Genomic DNA, 21,220 nt, shown 5'->3' on the forward strand with positions numbered 1-21,220 from the left:
CGGCTTCTGAGTTTCGTTCACGCTAATAAAGGCTGGTCTCAAGGCGGAATTGGTTAAATCTACTGCCCTGATGTTTTGTAGGGTGCTAGAAAGGAGTTCTTGGTAGTTATGCCCATCCGTTCATGCTTAGTGCTCGCCAAACACCGATGTAGCGTGAATCTGTCTGAGCCAGCCACGATAGAATCAGCCGGTTGTCGGAGAATACATGTCTAGACGCCTGCGCCGGAGTCCGCACACAGCTCGTGCTTCTGAAATGTTGTTAGTCGAGACTAGACGAATATCCTGTCAAAACCGACTACGGTATATCGCTCACTCAGTTTCGATCGCCACAACCTGTCCTGTCGGATGCAACCTTGCTGTTGACGGACCGGCTATTGCCCATTTGCCCCTGTGTCGTCGGCAACTGCACAACTTCATTGGCTCGGGGGTGACTTGAAAAGATCAGTGAAGAAGGATGTCAAGGCAACTTGGATGGATAACATCACCGACGAGGAGGCGGAGGAGACAAACTCATATTTCATTACATAACAGTTCCTGTTTGTTCCGACAATCACTTCTCTACATCTGTATAAATGCACATTCGTATATAACCCTGCCTAGTCAATCTCACCAATGATCAACGTGGCTGTCATGTGAATGTGATTAGCGCTTATGCTTATGCGGGGGCTTCAGCTGAGACTCGAATTGTCTTCGATTACAATATATCCTCAGCTCAAGTCTGGCTCCCCCTCAGTTCTCAAGTCATACGTGACTCGAAGTAACATGGATGACAGAGAGAATGACCTCATCGAACGAAAGTTGAAACGGCCAAAGTATGAGCCAGTCGAGAAATTGACGCGAACACTAGAACGGAAGACCTTCACCCATGCGGACTACACAGTGGGATGGATCTGTCCACTCCAGATCGAGCTTGTGGCAGCTCTCGAGATGTTAGATGAGGAGCATACGAAGCTGCCGCAGCAACCAGCGGACCACAACGTTTATCATCTGGGTAGCATTTCAGGCCATAACGTCGTCATTGCGGGCATGTGGCAGACGGGAAATACTACAGCGGCGACGGTCGTTGCCCAAATGAGAATGACCTTTCCCAGTATCCGATTTGTCTCCTGGTTGGCAATGCAGGCGGCGTCCCCGTCGTGACAGAACATGGGATGGTTCGACTGGGACATGTGGTTGTCAGCAAACCCACGGGGCAGCTCCCGGGGGTTATTCAGTATGACCGGGGGAAGGCGCAAGATGGTGAGTTTGTGCGGACTGGCGCTCTAGCTCCGCCGCCGCCGGTCCTCCTTTTGGCTGCCGAAGCCCTAGCCGCCCAGCGCGCTCGATCACGACAAGACCCATTGCTACAGAACATCCGGCGGTTTGATACCAGCCTCCCCGGGCTGTGCTGCTATCAATTTCCCGGCAACGACAAAGATTACCTTTTCCCGGCCGATTATAAGCATCTTCGCCCGCGAACATCATGCGATGTGGCCCAATGCGATCTGACTCAACGGATTAGCCGGGATGAAGACGGCATATATAAGTCAGATGAGTGGATTATCGTCCATCGCGGCACGATCGCTTCGGGTGAGCTTGTAGTCAAGGATGCCGTGAAGCGAGATCTGCTGAGCCAAGAGGATGACATTCTCTGCTTCGAGATGGAATCTGCGGGCGCCTTGAGTGACTTTCCATGCCTGGTGATCCGCGGGATTTCCAACTACTGTGACTCGCATAAGAGTGACCAGTGGCAGGGTTATGCTTCGGCTGCCGCGGCTGCCTACGCGAGGCAACTCTTTTTCTACATTCCCATGGAACAGGAAACCTAGTGAGTACATAGTCTTTACCATCCCCGACTTGACTACCGTGGCTCATGATTGAAGTGCAGCTTAGTACCTGCCGACCACCCTGGGATAAAAAGCATAGTTGAAAGAAGCGATCATGATGAGCGTCAGAAGTTTGCCGAGTGGATTTCTCCTACAGATTACACAACAATCCACGCTGACATTCTGTCAGAAAGATGTGAGGGAATTGGAAAGTGACTACTTGACGCGCCAGGATTCTGTGACTGGGTCGAAAAGAAAGGAATACTTCTTTGTCCTGGCATTCCTGGCGCCGGTAAAACTATGCTTGCATCTACCGTCATCAACCACCTTCAAAAGAGCTTTTCCAGCGAGCAACACGTTGGTATTGCGTACGTCTTCTGCAACTATCGAGAACAGTCTAACCAGAATATTACCAATATACTTGCCGCTATTCTGAGATAGTTAGTCCAGTCAGCAGGATCTCTTCCAGGAGGTTTGAAAGAATTGTACGCTACTCGTCGAGATACGAGGTCTCCACTACAACTTGATGAACTCATAGAATTTCTCGGTTCAGTCTCTAGTTCATTTTCTCGAGTTTACCTTGTCATCGATGCGGTGGACGAACTCTCAAGCTTGAATGGGACGCGGAGAACAGTCATATCTCATATGCTCAACCTTCAGGCGAAGCGCCAGATGAATCTATTCGTGACTTCGAGATTTATTCCCGATATAACGGCGATGTTCGAAGACTTTCCCACTGTGGAGGTTCGAGCTAGCGATGCGGATGTGGCACGGTATGCAGAGGGGTGTATACATATGATCAACTGTGTGCGGAAATCCCCTGCGCTCTCTGAGCTCGTTGTTTCCTCTCACAAAGACTTGTGGCGGAATGTAAGAATGGCTTATGAAAGTAGAGCTGACACTACTGCTTGAAACTTAGCTTATCTTTAATTTAAATTTCTTCTCGCAAAGCTTTACCTGAAAGCCCTGGAAGGAGTGGCTTCGCCCAAAGCAGTCAAAGGTGCTCTCCAAAGGTTCCAGTCTTTGGACCGCGGCATCAACAATGATCTGTGTCATACGAGCCTTATATTGGCCTTGGAGTTCTACGACATGCCACTTGCGTCTCTCATTTTGGAAAAGGGAATTCGAAACAATTGGCTCGTTGAGGAACATAGACAATCAGTGTTGTTCTGTGCAGCATTTTTCGGCCCCCTTGATGTGGTGCAAAGCTTGTTGGAAAGCGGCATGGACGCAGATACACGCTCCACGCAGTCTCTCATTGAGTTTGTCCCAAGAAGAAGAGAGGGCCAAGGACTGAAAAAGGACCCGTCAATGGTAACCATCATCGCGGACAAAACCAACACACCACTGCGGTTTGCTGCGCAAAAGGGCCACGGGGCGGTGGTTCGAGCCCTGCTAGACAGGAACGCGGACCTAAATATCGGATTCCCACTACAGTGCGCAATAGATAACGGCCACACCGCAGTAATTGAAGTTTTGCTACAACATGGAGCCGAGCTGGACTTTGAAAATCGAGGCTTCTCTGTTATCTCGGAAGCTGCCCGGCGAGGCCATCGTGAGCTTATCGAATTTTTACTTAGGAAGGGTGTCCCTCCAGAGCCGCAAAGCCCCATGGAAGAACACTCAATCCTAGCAGCGACCTCAAGGAAGAAGATCGAGGTTGTCCGCCTTCTATTGGAGTGGGGGGTCGATCCAAATGTTGTCGATAAGCTCGGGCGGACTGGGTTGATATTGGCGGCAGAAAAAGCACAGCCTGACATGGTGGATCTTTTGCTGCAGTACGGTGCCAGTGCAAACCCAGCAGATAACCTTTGACGCACACCATTGTTGTTTTCTGTGCTGGGCCGTAGTTTTTCAATTGCCAGAAAGCTTGTTGCAGTTAAGGATGTCAATCCGCAATCATCGACATGCGCCGGTCGCTCCCCGTTATCCGTGGCGCATGTTTTCGGGCTTCATGAATTTGTGCATCTTCTCACTGGGAGGCAATACCACTCTACTCATGGTGAGGAACTTATAACGGTATCCACGACGAATTCATCAATTGATAAATGGTATCAATGGAAGTGCGATACTTGTGTTCGCCCTATCTTTCAGATGGAGCATTTCTTTCGATGTTCAATCTGTCTGAAAATCGGCAACCGCCCGTTGGATATGTGCTTGGAGTGTGTTTCTGGGGAACTGGGCTGCTACGATAAGTTACATACCTTGGAGAGAATGGTTATGACTGATTACATTCTGACCACCGTTGGCAAAACTTCGAGATGGCGCCAGAATACTCTGGCCATTCGCTCTCTTGCCAACGTACCAGCACAGGCATAGTCTGCATGAGCAATTGGACCGTCTGGACATAAAAGCCACTCATCCCTCCATTCAAAAGTATTGAATCCTAAGGAATGGCTGGATGAAGGGGTCTTGCAACAGGAAAAGCTCGGTCTTTTTTTTTTTTTTTTTCTCATCCTATAGAGCCCCTTTGACGTACCTTCAGACTTATTAGAGCATACGGCTGCATGATGAACAGGCAATCGCGGGGCTTGTCCCAAAGAATGTTCAAGTTAATAGCTAGAACAAGCAACCGGCAGGGATGAGTGAGGCCCAGAACATCAACTACAGAACGTCCGGCCTAGCCCTAAATACAGGATGTAAGAACGGGCATGAGTTTAAACATGAGCCAAAAACATACAACAGCATAAATATGATAATGGTCACCGAACAGCCTTGGATGAGCGCTCCATCAGCGCGTCGCTGAGTTGCTGACCTAACTATCTCTCTTTCCCTATCTTGTGTAAGCTCCGTTAATTCAGCCCGGATCATCGTTTGTCATTCAGACATAGTAAGGGTCTATAAGTACTTACTATATGAAGGCAAGTTTAATTGCGAAAATAGTCTGACACTCAATTGAAATATTGCTCCTATGTCACGAAAATTCTATGTACTGAAGCTTTCTTACCATATATTTATATGATAATCGTGTCTTAGACATACTATCCCCGTGCTCCTTTTCTTTTGCAGATTCAATGAGATCTCAGTATGTTATAATCCAAGCTTTTGGATAGTTCTTCTCTTTTTGATACGTGGATAGTCATTCTACTTGGCAGTACTAGATTGTGAGTCCTTAAAGAACTAATATACCATCACAAGAGAGCGCCATTGTCCCTTGCCTACCCAGCAGTTGACTACCATCATCAAACATTTGCTACAGCTGATCTAAATTGGGTGGGAGAGGACCAAAGCCCTAAATACCACTTTTCCTGGTATACAGAACCCATATGAACCTCTATCACCCTAATCCTAAAGATGCACGAGCCACGGCATCTCTATCCCTCCGCGCAGTATATCGTGAAGAGAAAATGCTGTCCAGACTTAAGATTGAAGATATGCAACCGCGAGGTTGAGATCACGTAAACGTCAAACACGAGAAAGGTATCCAAAACTCATGGTGTGGCTAAGCTGAGCACCTGCCCCCTGCTTTCCTCGAGTATGACCATGCTAGATTGAAAAATTGAGTAACATGATACAAACGAACAAAAATCCTCGAGCAAGCTTGTGTTGTCCTCGTCTTCACCAACCACCCCTTGGAGTATTGCGTTGAACAACTTCCTAGAAGGTAATGGTATATTGTTCTTGCCTTGTCGAAAGAACTGATTGATTCCCTCGATCGATTCGCGGAAGCCGTCATAGCTAATGTGTTCCCATGGGATGCTCATTTCTGCTCCATTTAAGACCAGCATTGCAAGGGTAGATCTGACCTTTGGATTGGTCTCTGCACTAGGAATTGGGTCGTCCGGAGATACGATGGTGGCAAACGTAGCAAACAGTGGATTCCCATAAGGAAGCCCTGGAAGATTAACATCTGCTCCGTGTGCTAGAAGCAGCTGAACGGTCTCGAAATTTAGGTAATATGCGGCGGCCTGGATGGCAGTATCGAAATCTCGCGGTTGGAATATATCCTCAAACGGCCAGGTTTCTACACGCCTCACTGGGGCGTTGGCGTCAACTCCCAGTTTAAGGATGCGGGTTGTCACCTCAACACCAACCATTGCTGCTGCCACCAAGATATTCCCCGAGAGAAGACCTGTTGGGTCTTCGGGTTGCACCACGGAGGCATGCTCTAGCATAAGGTCCACTACATCAGACCAATCGTCCCCACAGTTACGCAAATTGCGCAGAGCCATGGCAAGTGGGGACTCGTACATCCATCCCATGGGTGGGATGAGACTTGCGCCCTGCTGAATGAGCAGTTTGCAAACTTGCGGATGCAATCCGAAAGGACCATCTTCTATTCCTGTCAAAGCAAATGCGAGAGCGTCCGGTGAAATATGTGCTCCCTTCGAGAGCAAGAACTGTACTCGCTCCACATCTCCTTGCATTGCGGCTACAGACAAGACGTCTGTGTAGGTCCAGAATATGTGCCATTCATCAGTAACATGGAGCCGCTTGTTGACATCAGCACCACGATCCAATAGCAGTTCCAAGATCTCTAGATCAGCCTGCATGAGGACAGCTACCGACAGGGGAGTCTCTCCCCTACAATTGGTCGCCTCCACGCAAGCCCCCGTATTCAACAAAAGCTTACATGCCGAGAGGGAGCCGCTTCTGATGCAGAGCATCAGAGGCAGGAGTCCTTGGATCTCCTCGTTCGGGTCGGCACCATTCTCCAGTAGCAGCTCCACGAGACTCTCTCTGCCAATTTCACATGCGATAAAGAATGCAGAGTATCCCTTCGAGCTCTTTTCATGAATATCAGCGCCGTGGTCAATCAGAAGTCGCGCTACCTCAGGATGATTGAATTCAACGGCTTTCATAAATGCTAGGTTCAGCATGCTGGACCTAGAGGATTGGTTAAGATCTATTTGGCGGAATTGACGTTAGATTTTGTGTGCTGATACACACCTGGTTGAATCTTGTATCCTACCCCGCTCATTTAGCGCGGGGTTAGTACCTCTAAGTACTAGAGTAGTTACGGACGGTAGACCCAGCACAGCTGCCCAGCCAAGGTGGGAGATGAGATTGTGTTCGGAAGAAGAGGGACGGCTCCAGGATCGCCAGGGTCTCTTTTCCCAGTCCTCAAGTGGATTATAGACGGACAAAACATCGGTGATATACTCGGGCCGAGTCAGGAGCTGAAGCGCGGCGGAGGCGAGTCGGGCCTGCTCATTCTCGTCAGTCTGATTCAGATGCTCGGCCCAATGCTGACACGCATATTGCAGAAGTGGGAATGATTTCAGCTCTGCCCCCGCGCACATCTTATTCTTGGGGGCTCGGTTGCACCAATAGTTGATGTACGCGATACAGCTCTCTGCAATAAGTGCATGGGCGGTGCAATCTCGGAACGTGAACGGAGCCTCCGAACTGCCACGCTTGACGGCAGCACGAGACATCAGAAATTCGCGGACAGAAAAATGGGCCAACAAGACGTATTCATCGTGGTCCTTGATTGTGCGGCTGACAAGACCAGGTAAACAAGACAGGACGCCATCACCAGGGAGCTGATTGTCTTTGTCTATGATCGGAAGCTCTAATAATCTGATAATGCAAGCCTCATTTATCTCCTGCAATGTAAGGGGCCGTAGCGCGACTGAGAGCCATTGCAGGGCTTGTACAACTTCGGTAAGCATGAATTTGCTGACATCTTCGAGGATGCGACTATACGTGCTCTCCAGTGTTTTGGGCATAGATTCCAGAATCACTCTTATATCCTTCGGCCGCAAGAAGGGGAGTTTCACGAGATCAGCAAGTTGACAATGTGTCCACAAAAACCTAAAAACGGTCAGGTGCGTCAGCTCATGCACAATCAGCGGGTCCCGACTGGAGGTGTTCATACATGCCGTCTGCCATGCCTATCAACCTATCGCAAAGGTCTTTCTTGGAGGCTCGTGGCAAGCTGCTCAGGGCAGTGCTGGCCTGGAACTGATCTGTTAAATATAAGCACATATCATCCTGATTCGCCTTCGCATCGATGTGTATTTTCAAGACGTCCGGATGCAAGTCCATAGCGTGCTCGATATCCCCTCTCCCGGAGCGACTTCGACTGGTAAAAAGGACGTGGACGTGCGACTCATGCGTGGTTACGGAGATAATCCATTGTAGCATTTGCGTCCGCTGCAAGTCGTCCAGGTCATTGTCCAGCTCGTCGAGTGCATCAAGAACAATGAAGACCTGCTTCAAGCCCTTCAGGTCTTTTATTGTAGTATCCAGGCATGCTTTAACATCCCCAAATTGTGCTGAAACAGGAACGCTATCTTTGTGCGCTTGATCGTACAGTCTTTTAACCTCTCGGAGTGCCTTCGGCTCTCTGCATATCTGCTTCAACAGCGCCGATTGGCACCTATGCTGGACTTGCTTGCTCTTCTCCCGAAATGAGAAGTAGAAGTAGAGGAGCAGATTTCCTGGATTGGTATCGCAATATTGTGTCATGTGGTCTACCACAGCAGAGCTAGCAATATCAGCTTACCATCCAGACCACAGATGATTGGGAGAAACCACACCCGACTTACCACATGACAGACTTTCCACAACCAACTAAAATGATTCCATCATGAGCGCGCAAACCTTGACGGTCTTTTGACTGGGAGTTACTTACTACCGCCGCTAATCCACAAGACCGAGCCGTGGGCCTTCCAACGGTGAAATTCCGGCCTCTCAAACACCCAGTTGCATGTGCCCGGGTACCGCTTCGCACTTGCTTCACGCTGTTGCATCCCCACATCTTTATCGCAGAGCCAGGTAAGGAGATCCCTGTGGCTCTTATCTATCCAAGATGAAAGAAGAATGCCTTAGACGGAGCATCTGAAAGTTTGTACAATGGATGTTAAGCTTACCATAATCTAACCTCTCTATTAAGCCTTCACATCCTCTGACGCTACCCTCTACACCTGCGACCTTGAGTCGAAGCTCGTCTATCTTCTGGTCTAGGCCGTCAAGTTTAATCACTGTCGCAGAAGACGTATCACTATAATACGGCCATGATTAACGCGCTTCGTGAGCATAGAAGCTATGGATGGGGGAAGAACAAGGATGAGACCCCACATGTCCAAGATTTTGAGAACGAGAAGCACATCCAACTTAGCTTGATGTAGCAAATCACGCAGCTTGAGAAGAGTACTCTCCTTGAAGGGATATTTGACCCTCTCCCACGTCGCCCGCGTTTTCATGCGAAACCCATCGTCTCCCGCCCCGCGTTGAATCTTTTGAGCAGTCTCGCTGAGTTTATCCATCACATTCCTGCATGACTGTACAACAGCAGGGAGCATCCCTGCGGCAGCAGCACCAGCACCGTTCCCGCTTGCAAGGGAAACCCCCCGTTGCCGGATCGCATCATTCAAAGTCGTGAGAATCATCTGTGTCTCCTGCACGGAAGCACAGATGGCGGCGATATCGGGGCGGCACCCCTTCCAGGACGAATAGTATGCCAGTAGACTCTGACAAACTTGTAGCCCAAACCCTGCGAAGCCAATAATGCCCGCAGCGGCGTCCATTGTGTTAGGCCGAAAATCGGGTTACGACTTGGAAAAGTTCACTCCGAAAGTTAGAAAGAAGCCGGACTTGCTATTTATGTTATCGAAGGGGGCGGGGGGGATAAGAGTACACAAATGATTGATTAAATGGCTTGGAATTCTAGTACGGGTTAGCTTGGGGGCTGTGCTGATCGATGTCTAAGCCTTAAACAACTGCGCTGAGCACTAGCTCTCTAGCGCGCCGCAAGCCTGAATCTATAATAAGTCCCACTTCGATGATTTGTTGGTATCATGGACGAGGGATAAGGACCTATGATCTTAACTGTGTATGCTTGTAGCCAGTGTCATCTTAAATAGTCATAGTATAGTGAGTTTCAGCAGCATTGAGTTTCGAGGAAGCCCAGCCTTGCTGAGCAAGCATTAGTGGTGGTTCCGCCACAAAACTTTGCCCGCATAGCGTATAGCCTGGTTCTTCATGGTTAGTATGATTCAACTCCGGAATAAGTTCGGATTGGATTGCTTGGTCTTTCCTCTCTAAGCATATCAGTAACAAGAGTTTTTACAGGCTACTTGATCCTTCTAGACAGCTGGCATGACCTGTCCGTAGTCTATATAATATTTAAGGTTATTATTGAGCGAGTATGCACATCTAAAGCGGGTCCGGTGTAAGCCGTTCGAGACCTACGTTTTACAGATTAAAGAGAGAGAAAAAACCGGGAAACAAATAAAAAACGCAAGAGCATGCATATGGCTTGTTATGAGCTTGTCTTTAATCTGCATTTCGAAAGGTTGGATTCACTATGAGATCCTTTTTGACCCGGATGTAAAAACTGTTGGTTTGGACCCCTTGATGGCAATTCTTGCGCCGGCGCATTTAGAACTTACAACTAAATTAGATAGCTTGCTGGTCCTAACGCTTCAAGGATAGAGAACTTGGACTGGAAGGCTGAAAGTTCTCCGGTGTCGAATCGCAAGGGACGCGTCAGCCAGCTTACATCCTATGAGGGGCACTATCTACAGTTGAAAGTTTGTGAACCCAAACGAACCAGCAGCAGATTCCCTGTCAGAGGCAAAAACATACAACAGAAGGGATTCGCTGGTGGTCACCCACCCAACTACTAACCTCCCGGCGTGTGGCTTAAGTACGGCTGAGCGGACGGGAAGCCCTGTTTTCCACACCCTGTGGTCGTATGTGCTAGGTTTTCATTGCTTGAGCTTTATATTGAGCAGCAATATGTGCAGACAAACTACACCAGCCTGTGTGCGAGCACCCGCTCGTGGTCCTGATTGTGCCTTCTCGCCGTGCCTCTTACCGAGGGTGAAGGCGATCAGGACCAACCACATAATCCGGCAGGGCCTGTACTCGCCTCTTAATTCCCAAACCCAGTGCTGCAAGGGACAACGATGCCTATAGGCGCCGCAGGGACCAACTCGGTGGTCGCGGGCAAGGACAAGACATCACGCAGATCGTCGAGATATTGCCATGAATATAAGATCCAGATTCCGAAGCTGGCTCATTCATAAGCACTGCAGCCAAGGATGAACAAGAGATCCCGGTTCAATGCCTTAAGGTGGATCAGGGGTGAACAGTTGCGTATCTCCTGGGTATAAGGTCGAGATAGTCAGTAGGCCGAAAATAAGGAACCTATATATGAATACCTTGTGCCAGCTCACCACAGGCAGCTTATTTCGGATAACTGCCACTCTAGCCCAGACAGCATGCCACATTTAAACTGATAGTGTACATCCCACAGAAGTTGAGCAGGCCGCCATATCAGCTTGAGAATATAAAGAAATGTCAGATGTAGGCAATTGAATCCCTGGTCTTAGATCTTGACAATAAGAACTGGTAAGGCAAAGACATTGACCGGGCGATTGGGAATATTTTTGAGAATAATATCGCTTTCTCATTTAAGTCGTTTGTTTATAAGTAACAAACACAGCTGAGAATCAATCAGGGTTAGAGACGTCAATTGGTCTTCCTGAGATTATTATGAGCGCGCCACCCAAGGAGGAACACGTAATCTGACACATTACCACTGTTTCAGAGTTGTTGAAATCCTACCTTGAGAGAGTACCTCTCACTCTTATCCTTCTCTAACTCCTCATTTGCCATAGTTCGATCACTCTTCCCGCAACACAGACGCACACTCCCTGCCTCGCAAACCTTCTAGCCTTTCGCGACCATGGGCACCAAGTGCTGACGCTGGACCATACCATCACTCGCATCCGAGCTCATTGCACTCGAGAGCGGCATCTCAGTGGGAGCAGAACCCCGGGTCCCAGATAAAATCGTGGGTCAGCGTGCCGTCGAGAAAGACGAGGCGAAAGGCAAACGACGGAGTCATGCCCAGCAATCAATTAATTAAATATCCTTTGGACGCACCGCGAGGTCTCCAGCATCAAGGCCATCGTGCGGGTCTTCTATCAAATCCTTTCGGGCAGCACCCAGTACAAGCCGGCTGCAAGCCGGGGCCAGCAGGCCGTCCCCGACCCCAATTCGCCTTGGGCGACTCGGTTCCTGGCGTCTTACCAGAAGTTTGCGGTCATCATGGCATCCACACCTCAGTTTCTCGGATTCATGCGGCGCACGTAGACGCGCTCCGAATGGGTGTCCGGCGGCTGGGTCTTATGTGGGGGGTTTCGGCTTAGGAAGGGATCGAGGGGCTCGCCCAAATAGCGCCGGAGATGGCCAGCGAAGGATTGATTCACGAGTTTGGCTTTGAGAAGTGGGTGCAAATGCGCGTTGCCTTCAAAGAGGCATACTGATACGGAAACCTTCCTCGTTCGTGTTGCTTCGATAAACGAAGGGTCGAAAGTTACATGGCTGCTCATGGGATTGAGCCGTTCGTGATGCCAGGCCCCGATCGTTTATTTTAGTGTACCCAGAAGGGAGAAATGTTGATTACAGGCGAGTTCAGCCTGTCGACGCGGATTAGAAATGGGACGACAGCAAATTTGTGCGGTGGGACCTGGATGAAGCAACTGCTGCGGAGGTTGGGTTTCCAGATAACTGTGGCCATTGTGTGATTGGACCTGTATCGCTCGCCCTGCGCGCAAAGCAAGTAAGCGCGCAGTCAGAGTAATATCTATCTTTAAGTACTGGCGGATCCGCCTACACTTTCACGGGCAACTGCGTTGCTGGGGTTTCTTGCAGTAGTTCGCACCACCCGAGGCCCGCAACTGAGATATATATTGACTGACCTGGACCAGACCGGGGAGCTTGGTGAAGCTGTGAGTCCAGTGCGATCACATCGCAGATTATCCGGACCAAGTTCGACATTATGATATCGCCGACTTATCACGACACGTGGTTCAAGCTTGTGGTCACGAGCCGTTCGTAGGACGACATCAATGTCTGGGTTCAAAATACCATGACACAACGCCCACACATTCAGTTTCAAAGGGGCTTCATAATGCACGTGTAAAGCTATCTGAGCACATACGACCACAGGGTGTGGAAAACAGGGCTTCCCGTCCGCTCAGCCGTACTTAAGCCACACGCCGGGAGGTTAGTAGTTGGGTGGGTGACCACCAGCGAATCCCTTCTGTTGTATGTTTTTGCTTAATTAATCCAACAGTTCTATATTTGGCGCGGACGTGGTAGACTATCATATTTTGCTTGGGTGAGGTGATATGCAGCGAACAAGAAACGCCAGAGGACACCTTTTCTCCTGCTACAACAAAGGTCAACGCCCACCGGCAAGCGCCCATCCCACCACGCGGTATGCCACTGATTGATACATCTTCACATTGTATTGCACTGATATCATACACGTTCTGAACAACGACGGCGCCGTCAGGACCACTCAGGATGCGCAAGTTGACTCCGGCTGGCAACCAGCATGCTCAACATGGCGAAGGAGGCACCGCCGAGGACTTCTAGGACGGCTATATCTGCTTGAAACTCCTTTCCAATCCAATTACAAAGCTCGACAGCGAGGAGCGAGTCCACACGGTAGACATGAAGTGGCGCATCCGCGTCGATCTCCGCGTCTTCTGGAATAAGCCGGTAGGAGTGGATCATCCTGTCTGCCAACGCCCGGCCGACAATTTCTCGTCCTTCTTGCAGGGAGGTTGACTGGATGAACTGCTCCCTGAAGGGGACCAGACCGCCGCCCGTCTCCCGGCACGAAGACCCCTGGGTGAGTACGGTGTTTTCGAGCTTAAGTCGGCGGAAGAGGGGCTGTTCGAGGACGGGATTCTCTCCATAGCGACCTGCCCCCTTGGCAGAAATTCCGTACACCACTTGCGCTTGCTCCGGACTCTGAGCTTGTGGCTGGTCAGGATCGCAGCAATGTGCCAGCAGGGCAAAGAGTTGGTCCCGAGTTACTGCAGTAAAGGATCCGTACCCCAGGACCTGGTCCAGAAAGCCGGTATTCTCGGCAAGCACCCCGTCGTCCCCCATAGGCCCCAGGTTAAGGGAGATTGCTCGCTGCCCGTGCTGCGATGCTTGCAGTCGCGCCAGGCTATCCATATACGAGTTCCCCGCGGCATAGTTCGCCTGGCCGGTAAGCCCGACGACACTGCTCACCGAGGAGAGCAGGATGAAGAAGTCCATTGCGGGTGGAAGGCTGGCGGCGAGATTCCTCGATCCTAAGACCTTGCAGTTGAGGGAGGCGCACCATTCCTCATAAGTCATCTCACTGAATAACCGGTCGCGAAGGACCATTGAGCCCTGGATACATCCTCGGACAGGCGGCATCGTACGTGAGATCTTGTCCAGCACCGTTTGCAGCGCGGTGATGTCGGTCACGTCACACGGCGGAGCATACACCTGCACGCCCTGACTGGCCAGCTCCTCGACAAGGTTTCGCGCGGCTGGGCTGTTCGCACCGGATCGTCCGAGGAGAACAAGACTGCGTGCACCGTTGGCAGCCATCCAACGTGCAGTCGCCCGGCCCAACCCCCCCAGACCCCCGGCGATCACGTAGGTGGCATCGTTCCTCAGCCGGAACGGGTTGCGGGTTTTCAGCACAGCGGGCACCTGGGATGGCAGGGTGAGGTCAATCACGGTCTTGCCAGTCGTCTCTTCTTCCTGTACAGACTGGAACACTTGCTGGATCGAGTCGGCCGCTGCAGCCTGGTAGAAGCCGCGCAGCGACAGATGCCCGTCTTGGATTAGGTTTAGAATCTGGCGAACCGCTGCTTGGACCATTTCTGGGCAGTCTCGCAACCAACGCGCGCTGTCAAAGAGAGTGAGCGATGCTTGGCGTCGATCGAAGCCCGGGAGCAGCGTCGCCGGCTGGGTTGTGTTTGTGGGCCCGTGGTCGATTTGGATCAGTCGGCCGTACAATGCCAGGCATTCCCATGAGACACGTTGTACGTCTCCTTCCAGGTCATTGAGTACCACGTCAACCCCGCGGCCTCTGGTGACCCGCATTAATCCGTCACTGAGATAGGGGTCCCGGCTGTAAAAGATTTGCTCATCCGACAGTCCGTATTGTTCCACCAGCAGGGCCCTTTCCTGCTGCGAATTGGTAGTCGTAAAGATCACTGCTCCCAGGTGTTTTGCCAGTCGAATAAGAGCTTGCCCAGCTGCTCCAGCCCTTAAATGGATCAGCACACTCTGCCCTCGCTGCAGACGAGCAAGCTCGACCAGGACATGCCAGGCAGTGCCAAATGCCAGTGGCAGAGCCGCCGCCTCCGTGAAGGACATGTTCTCTGGGATGGCGCATGTGGTGTTCGTTTTGACTTTGGTTCTGTTACGAAAGCTGCCCGGTCCGAACGCGAGCACTCGTTCCCCCGGACGGTATTCGCAGGATGAGCCCGCTTGGACGACGATCCCCGCAAGCTCGAGGCCCAGAGATTGATCCGGAAGCTTGCCTGCCGCGATTAAGACATCGTGCAAGCTCACACCAATGGCTTTGGTCTCGATTAAAGCTTCATCCGGCCGGAGAGAGGCCGCATGTAGCCCGTCGTCCTCGACTGAGTCATCGGTCCAGTGCAGCGACGTAAGAAGCCCGGGGGTTCCGATGGCCAAGGCTACCGAGCCCAGTTCTTGCAGGGATGTGGTGGTGGACTGTCGGGGTTGCGATGCCTGATAGAGGGCGGTTGTCAGCGGACGCTCTGTCTCCACGCGTCGAACGTGTAAGGTTCCCTCGACTTCCACGAATTCCGGCTCGTAGACTGCGGTCTCGGTGGGAGCGAAAAGTGCATTGGTGCACACCCTGACCAGGTGCGCAATCTGTCGAGGTTGCAAGAGGGCAGAGTCGTCGGGTATTGTCTCCAGGGCCAGAGTACAGATACGTCGCGCCGCCTTCTCATTGCGCAGTGTGCGCGCCCAGCCATCCACAATCCCATAATGGGCATCCTGCGCCACCGGTCCACCCCCGGCGGTCACCCAGAGGATTGAGTTACACTCGTGCACTACTTTCTGGATAAACCTGAATGTATCTGGAGTCATCGAGCCCAGCAGTGGTTGCTCGGTTTCGACCAGAAACACCATTGTCCGCTGTGCAAGGCCCGAAAGCGAGGCACATTCCTCCAGGCTCCCGGACTGGACCGTGGACTCAGGGTACCTCAATCGGAGGGCGTCGCCCGTTCGACTGCAAGTGATCTGCTGCTTCGCCGAGTTGGGGTCCACGATGAAGTAGAACTGGGGTGCCGGCGTTGATGGTCCACTGGCGACTGGGGAGGAGCAGATGTTTCGTACTAGGACCACAATCCACTGGGGTTCTTCACAGGGGCCCCCTCTGTATCGAATGGACAGATCGAGCTGTAAATCCTGAAACCCCATTTCCCGCGAGCTGGAACCCCAACCGCCTAGTCGTTGCGCAGGACTATTCTCTGCGCGCAGACTTTCACCTTGCTCGGTTCCTTGCGGACAAGGAGACTCTTTGAGTATGAGGTGTCCACCTGGTCGAAGAAGCTTGTACACATGGCGCATAATCGAGTTGGCTCTGTCATCGTTTACTTGAACGGCGTCACCAAGTACGATCAGATCATAGGATTCGAGTGCAAAACCCTGCTCGGTGGGATCCGTCTCAATATCCAGTGTCAGAAACCCGAGCCGAGGGACATCACCGAGGCCGTGCGCCACCTTCTCAAAACCTACTGAAGAGGAATCTGTGCAGTCATACGACGCGTACAACATAGCATTGTCAGGCTCAGCATTTTCCGTCACGTCGACCGAGAGGGCGTGTAGAATTTCCTGTGTCCACTCGCCCGACCCGACTCCGATCTCGAGGATGCGCAGCATAGGATTCTTTCGCGCAAGTGTCTGTATATACACCTGCCAGGGAGCAAGAGAAAAGTCTTGATTCTGGCGGCAGTACTGGACGACTTGCGTCCGGCCCATCGTATCCAGGTCTGGGACCAGACGCAATCGATATGCGGTCAGTGCCGCGGTTTCTTCCCCGGATGCTGGCGCGGTGGAATGATTCTGAGAAGCCGCGCCTGCTACAATGGTTGATCGCAGGCCCTGCAACCGGACAAGCAGCCGACTTTCCTGTTGATCGGTGACCGCTGTGTCGAATTCATGCCCGCGGCTGTGCTGCGTCTTGATCCAGGTTGCGGCTCGAACGGTTGCCGCGTCTGGACTGCTGGAACCCTGCGCTGCCACCCAGAGAGATCGGATGCTCGTCGGGATGGCCGTTGCCATGCTGGCCGTACTATCTTTGTTCTCGATCAACGCGACCGTGCTCAGATGAAAGATCCCATCCAACGTTGTGGGGTGGATCACATGGGCCTGGGGGTATTGGCTGGAGGGCCATTGGAAGACGTTGATCGATGCGGTTGCCTGGCCTTTACCATTGCATCTGGCGCCGGTGACCGTCTGGAAAGTCGGGCCAAACTCAAAGCCAGACTGGCGGAGTCGGTTGTATAGAGAGGATGGCTCGATGGAAAACACCGCAGTAGCTGAAGTAGCGCAGTCCTGCTCAAGTTGTCTCCGCCTTTCTTGCCAGTGCTCCACCATCGCCTCCTGTGCCAGAGCCGTGTCGGCCGTCTCATACTCGATGTGAATCTCTCCTCGACAGTGCTCGTGCCATTCGTCCCTGTCGTCCCGCGAGCAGAGTCGGAATTCCATCCATGGCAGCGGCTGGCCCTTGTCGGTCAGGGTGCGCAGTAGCAAGTTCGTCTCGACCCCCTCGGCAGTTTGGGGGATCGTCAATGCCCGCTGGAATTCGACGTTCTGGAGATCGAACCCGACAACACTACCACGTCGTTTCGGATCCACCATCTGGCTGGCTGCCTCTATGGCCATGACGACCATGCCTGCGGCGGGATAGATGAGTGTGCCATTGATCATGTGGTCCTCCACCCAGGGCATCTCGTTGAGACGGATATGATGCCGCCAGCGGGCTTCTAAGGGATTCCAGTCTGAGACCGGTTTGCCCAGGAGATCGATGCGTCCGGGACCCAGACGACTACGCCTGCTCAGCCGACTTTCCCGCCAGTACACGGTCGAGTGATTGAACGGATAGGGCGGCAGATCCACGAGAAGGCGCGGTCGACGCTCTTGGTCATGTTTCTTAGGGACGGGGAGGTCGCCCATTCGGTTGACTCGCTCCAGGTCAATTGGCACCCCCAGGCTATGTAGCTGGCCGACTGCGGTGAGAAACCCATGCAGTGCCGTCAGGTCCTTGCGTTGGAGGGTCGGGCAATAATGTACGTCGCGACCCCAGGGTAGACTGCCTAGCAGGTCTCGAATTGGACCCTGCAGCGCGGAATGGGGCCCGACTTCTAGCAGGATATTGACCCCTGCCTGACCACGGTGACTGCAGTCGAGCACCTTCCGTCCCTTGCGCCCCGAGGCGTGCGTACAGATCCCAAACAACGCTTTGGGGAATAAGACCGGCGAGACCAAGTTGGCCACCCAGTAATCTGCAGTGACCACATCAGCGGGCTGCACTCTCTGGCCTGTGACGGACGAGACCATGATAGGGGCTTGAGATGAAGAGGACGAGATCGACGATTCGAAACTTTCTAGGCGCGGCACCGGCCGGATGCCCTGCATGTGCCTTCGATATGGCTCGGCCACCTCATTCATATGGAAGGAGTGGTAAGCCACCGGGATGCGAAGCTTGCGCGCGAAGACGTTCTCGCTCTCCAGCATCGCCTGGAGTTGGCTGATCTGGTCCGCGTCTCCCGAAACCGTCACACTCTTGTGGCTGTTCACACAGGCTACGGCAATACCTCTCCGATTACTCTCCGACGTGTTGGCAATGCGATCCAGATATCTTTCCGTCTGGTCCGCCGAGAGTCCGACAGCGAGCATCGCGCCGCGCGGGGCCCTCTGATTGAGATCTTTGTCGTTAGCCAGTGCACTTGCGCACACGCCGCGGTAATAGGCAATGCGCATCGCATCCTGGAGTGACAGCGCCCCAAGGGCATAAGCAGCGGCAATCTCGCCCGAGGAATGGCCGATGACGGCGGCTGGTTTCAGGCCGACCCCTCGCAGTAAGTCCACCAACGCCATCTGCAGTGCGGTATTGGCGGGCTGTGCGATCTCGGGCTCGTGAATCCTGGAAGCGTCGCCGCCGCCACCATTGCTGTTGGTGTTGTTCTCGTTGAACATCTCGGTTCGCAGAGACCATAAGCAACCGAGGGATAGTAAAACCTCCTCGCATTGCTCGATCACCCTCCGGAAGACCGGATACACCATCAATCCGCGACCCATCCCGGCCCATTGCGCCCCTTGGCCAGTGAACACCAACCCCACAACGGGCGCCTCGTGGGCTTGGTACACCGCTGCAGCTATCTTGGTCTCGTCGCAAAGGTCCTCGTAGCTGGAGGCAATACAGAAGCTTTTATGGCCCAAGGCACTCCGGCGTGAGTTCAGCGTATACGCCAAGCGGTCCATATAGTCCGGGAGATTGTCCGGCGGGCAGACAGGGTGAGATTGGAAGTGCGTGGCGTACGCCCGTGCCATTGTTTTCATCCCGTCTTTGCTCGCAGCCGACATGGTTAGTAACTTGGGAATTTTCAGAACTGGAGCTGATGCGCCCGGGCTTGGCACAGGCACAGGCACAGTGTTGCCCAAAGCTATAAGTGAGGCTGGAGGGGGAAACTCCCGAGTAACATGGTGGCCCACCAGGCCGTGACCACGCAGGTAGTGCAGGGCATCATCCAGGACAACATGCGCGTTGGCACCTCCGAACCCAAATGAATTGACCGAAGCCCGTCTCAGACCCTGCGTGGGCCACGGCCGGGCCTTGAGTGGTAGCTTTAGGCGGAGGAAGTCAAGGTCAATCCTCGGATTCACCTTCTCGAAATTCGCATTGGGCGGAATGACGGCCCTTTCCAGCACCAAGATCGTCTTAATCACCGCAGCTATTCCGCTGGCACCTTCGAGATGGCCGATATTCGATTTAAGCGCACCAATGATCAGAGGATCGCGGGGACCCCGAACAGAACGGAAGACTTCTCCAATAGCGTTGCACTCGATGGGATCTCCCACTGGGGTGCCCGTTCCATGCGCTTCAAAGAAGCGGGTTGGCTCCAGACTCAACCCTGCTTTTTGGTATGTGCGCCGTATCAACGCCGCCTGGGCAGCGCCACTCGGCTGCATGATGCCCGAGGGCGTTAATCCGTCGGTGTTGGACGCCGTAGACCGGATAATCGCACGGATCGTATCTCCATCTCGTAAGGCATCGCGCAGCCGTTTAACGATAATCGTGCCCGTCCCCTCGCCACGGCCGTATCCATTCGCCCGATGGTCGAAACTGTGACTGCGGGAATCCGGCGATAACATGTTGACATTGGATTCCAACTGCATCATATCGGGGGAGAGAAGCAGGTTGGTGCCCGAGACGATGCCCATCTCTGCCTCCCCGCTCCGTAAGCCCTGGCATGCGAGGTCGAGGGCTACCAAGCTGCTCGAGCATGCCGTGTCGATATTCATACTCGCCCCGCGACAGTCGAAGAACCAGCTGATTCGATTCGCGTGCATGCACATGTTAATGCCTACGACATCATAATCGGCACTGGTCTCGATGTCCTTGCACATCATCAGCCGGTAGTCGCTTCCGAAACACCCGACATGAACCGAGGTCTGTGATCCCGCCACTCGTTCCATCGGGACGCCAGCTACAGAGCAGTCAGCTGGTGACTAATTTCCAGGCCTTGCCCCGCGACTGAGCCTTCCAAGCACAGGGAGGGGAAGGGAGCTACATACCATTCTCTAACGCTGCATATGTCACCTCCAACAGATGGCGTTGCTGAGGGTCCATGGCGGCGGCCTCGTCGGCGGAGATGGAGAAAAACGCTGCGTCGAACCGCGAGACATCTTCCTGGAGGAAATGCCCTCCGCGGGCGCTGTATTGCCCAATTCGCCGTTTGTCGGGATGGCACCAACCCGCGCTGTTGATACGATCCGCTGGGGCCTCGCTCGCCACGCATCTCTTCTCCATCATCATCCTCCAGAACCCGTCGTCTGTGACTGCTTCTCCGGGAAACCGGTACGCGTACCCGACGATTGCAATTGGCTCGAGCCGGTCTTCCTTCTCTGACTGCTTGTGTGCAGACGGCCGCGCTTGCGTCGTTTCTGCGCTGGGTTTACCCAGCCAGCTGGGGTCTTCGTCTACCATAAGGGGGGCCATAGTCAATCGTTATGAAGTAGGGAGAGTGGAAAGGGCGTTATGAACATATGGACCAGTGGAAAGAACATGCGATTGGAACATTGTGTTGGACTAGAGGTCTATTTAAGCACGTCGGAGTCCTTCCAGCGAGTTTGGATGGTGGACTAAGTACCAGTACTGGCCTGTGTTGGACCGAGGCACTAGGTAGAGAGTCGTTTAATTGAGTCTGAAAACTGTCAATTTTTCCTTCGTTGCGAGTTGCTCCCTTTGATGCTCAGCCTCATAGCTTTGTTGCCGACGCTTCCGGTCACAGCAAGGAAAGTAGCCTATCAGGCAACTCTTTCTGCAAACATGCTTAACGATTCTCACAACACCTGAAGCACAGACCGGAGTGCTGACCGGGCTCGGAGCAGCGGAGTGGGGGCCTACAACAGTACAT

The 21,220-nt window shown here is 52.7% G+C and overlaps 3 protein-coding genes across 3 annotated transcripts; 1 reads left to right on the top strand and 2 right to left on the bottom strand.

The window, feature by feature from the left end:
- Positions 1-762: 762 nt before the first annotated feature.
- On the top strand, positions 763-1,808 carry BO97DRAFT_437598 (ankyrin repeat protein; the record flags this gene model as incomplete). The annotated part of the gene is made up of 3 exons (XM_025697860.1): positions 763-822; positions 856-1,090; positions 1,123-1,808. The coding sequence occupies 3 exons, from the start codon at positions 763-765 to the stop codon at positions 1,806-1,808; spliced, it is 981 nt and encodes a 326-aa protein (XP_025547663.1).
- Positions 1,809-6,606: 4,798 nt separating this feature from the next.
- On the bottom strand, positions 6,607-8,981 carry BO97DRAFT_203805 (uncharacterized protein). The gene is made up of 6 exons (XM_025690543.1): positions 8,832-8,981; positions 8,624-8,754; positions 8,386-8,553; positions 8,300-8,324; positions 7,627-8,224; positions 6,607-7,562 (listed from the first exon to the last, which is right to left on the bottom strand). The coding sequence occupies exons 2-6, from the start codon at positions 8,624-8,626 to the stop codon at positions 6,671-6,673; spliced, it is 1,686 nt and encodes a 561-aa protein (XP_025547664.1). The 5' UTR covers positions 8,627-8,754; positions 8,832-8,981; the 3' UTR covers positions 6,607-6,670.
- Positions 8,982-12,966: 3,985 nt separating this feature from the next.
- On the bottom strand, positions 12,967-20,932 carry BO97DRAFT_460597 (polyketide synthase). The gene is made up of 2 exons (XM_025699346.1): positions 20,379-20,932; positions 12,967-20,290 (listed from the first exon to the last, which is right to left on the bottom strand). The coding sequence occupies exons 1-2, from the start codon at positions 20,800-20,802 to the stop codon at positions 13,059-13,061; spliced, it is 7,656 nt and encodes a 2,551-aa protein (XP_025547665.1). The 5' UTR covers positions 20,803-20,932; the 3' UTR covers positions 12,967-13,058.
- Positions 20,933-21,220: the final 288 nt, after the last annotated feature.

The sequence above is a fragment of the Aspergillus homomorphus genome (genome assembly GCF_003184865.1).
Source record: "Aspergillus homomorphus CBS 101889 unplaced genomic scaffold BO97scaffold_47, whole genome shotgun sequence".
Lineage (NCBI taxonomy): Eukaryota > Fungi > Ascomycota > Eurotiomycetes > Eurotiales > Aspergillaceae > Aspergillus > Aspergillus homomorphus.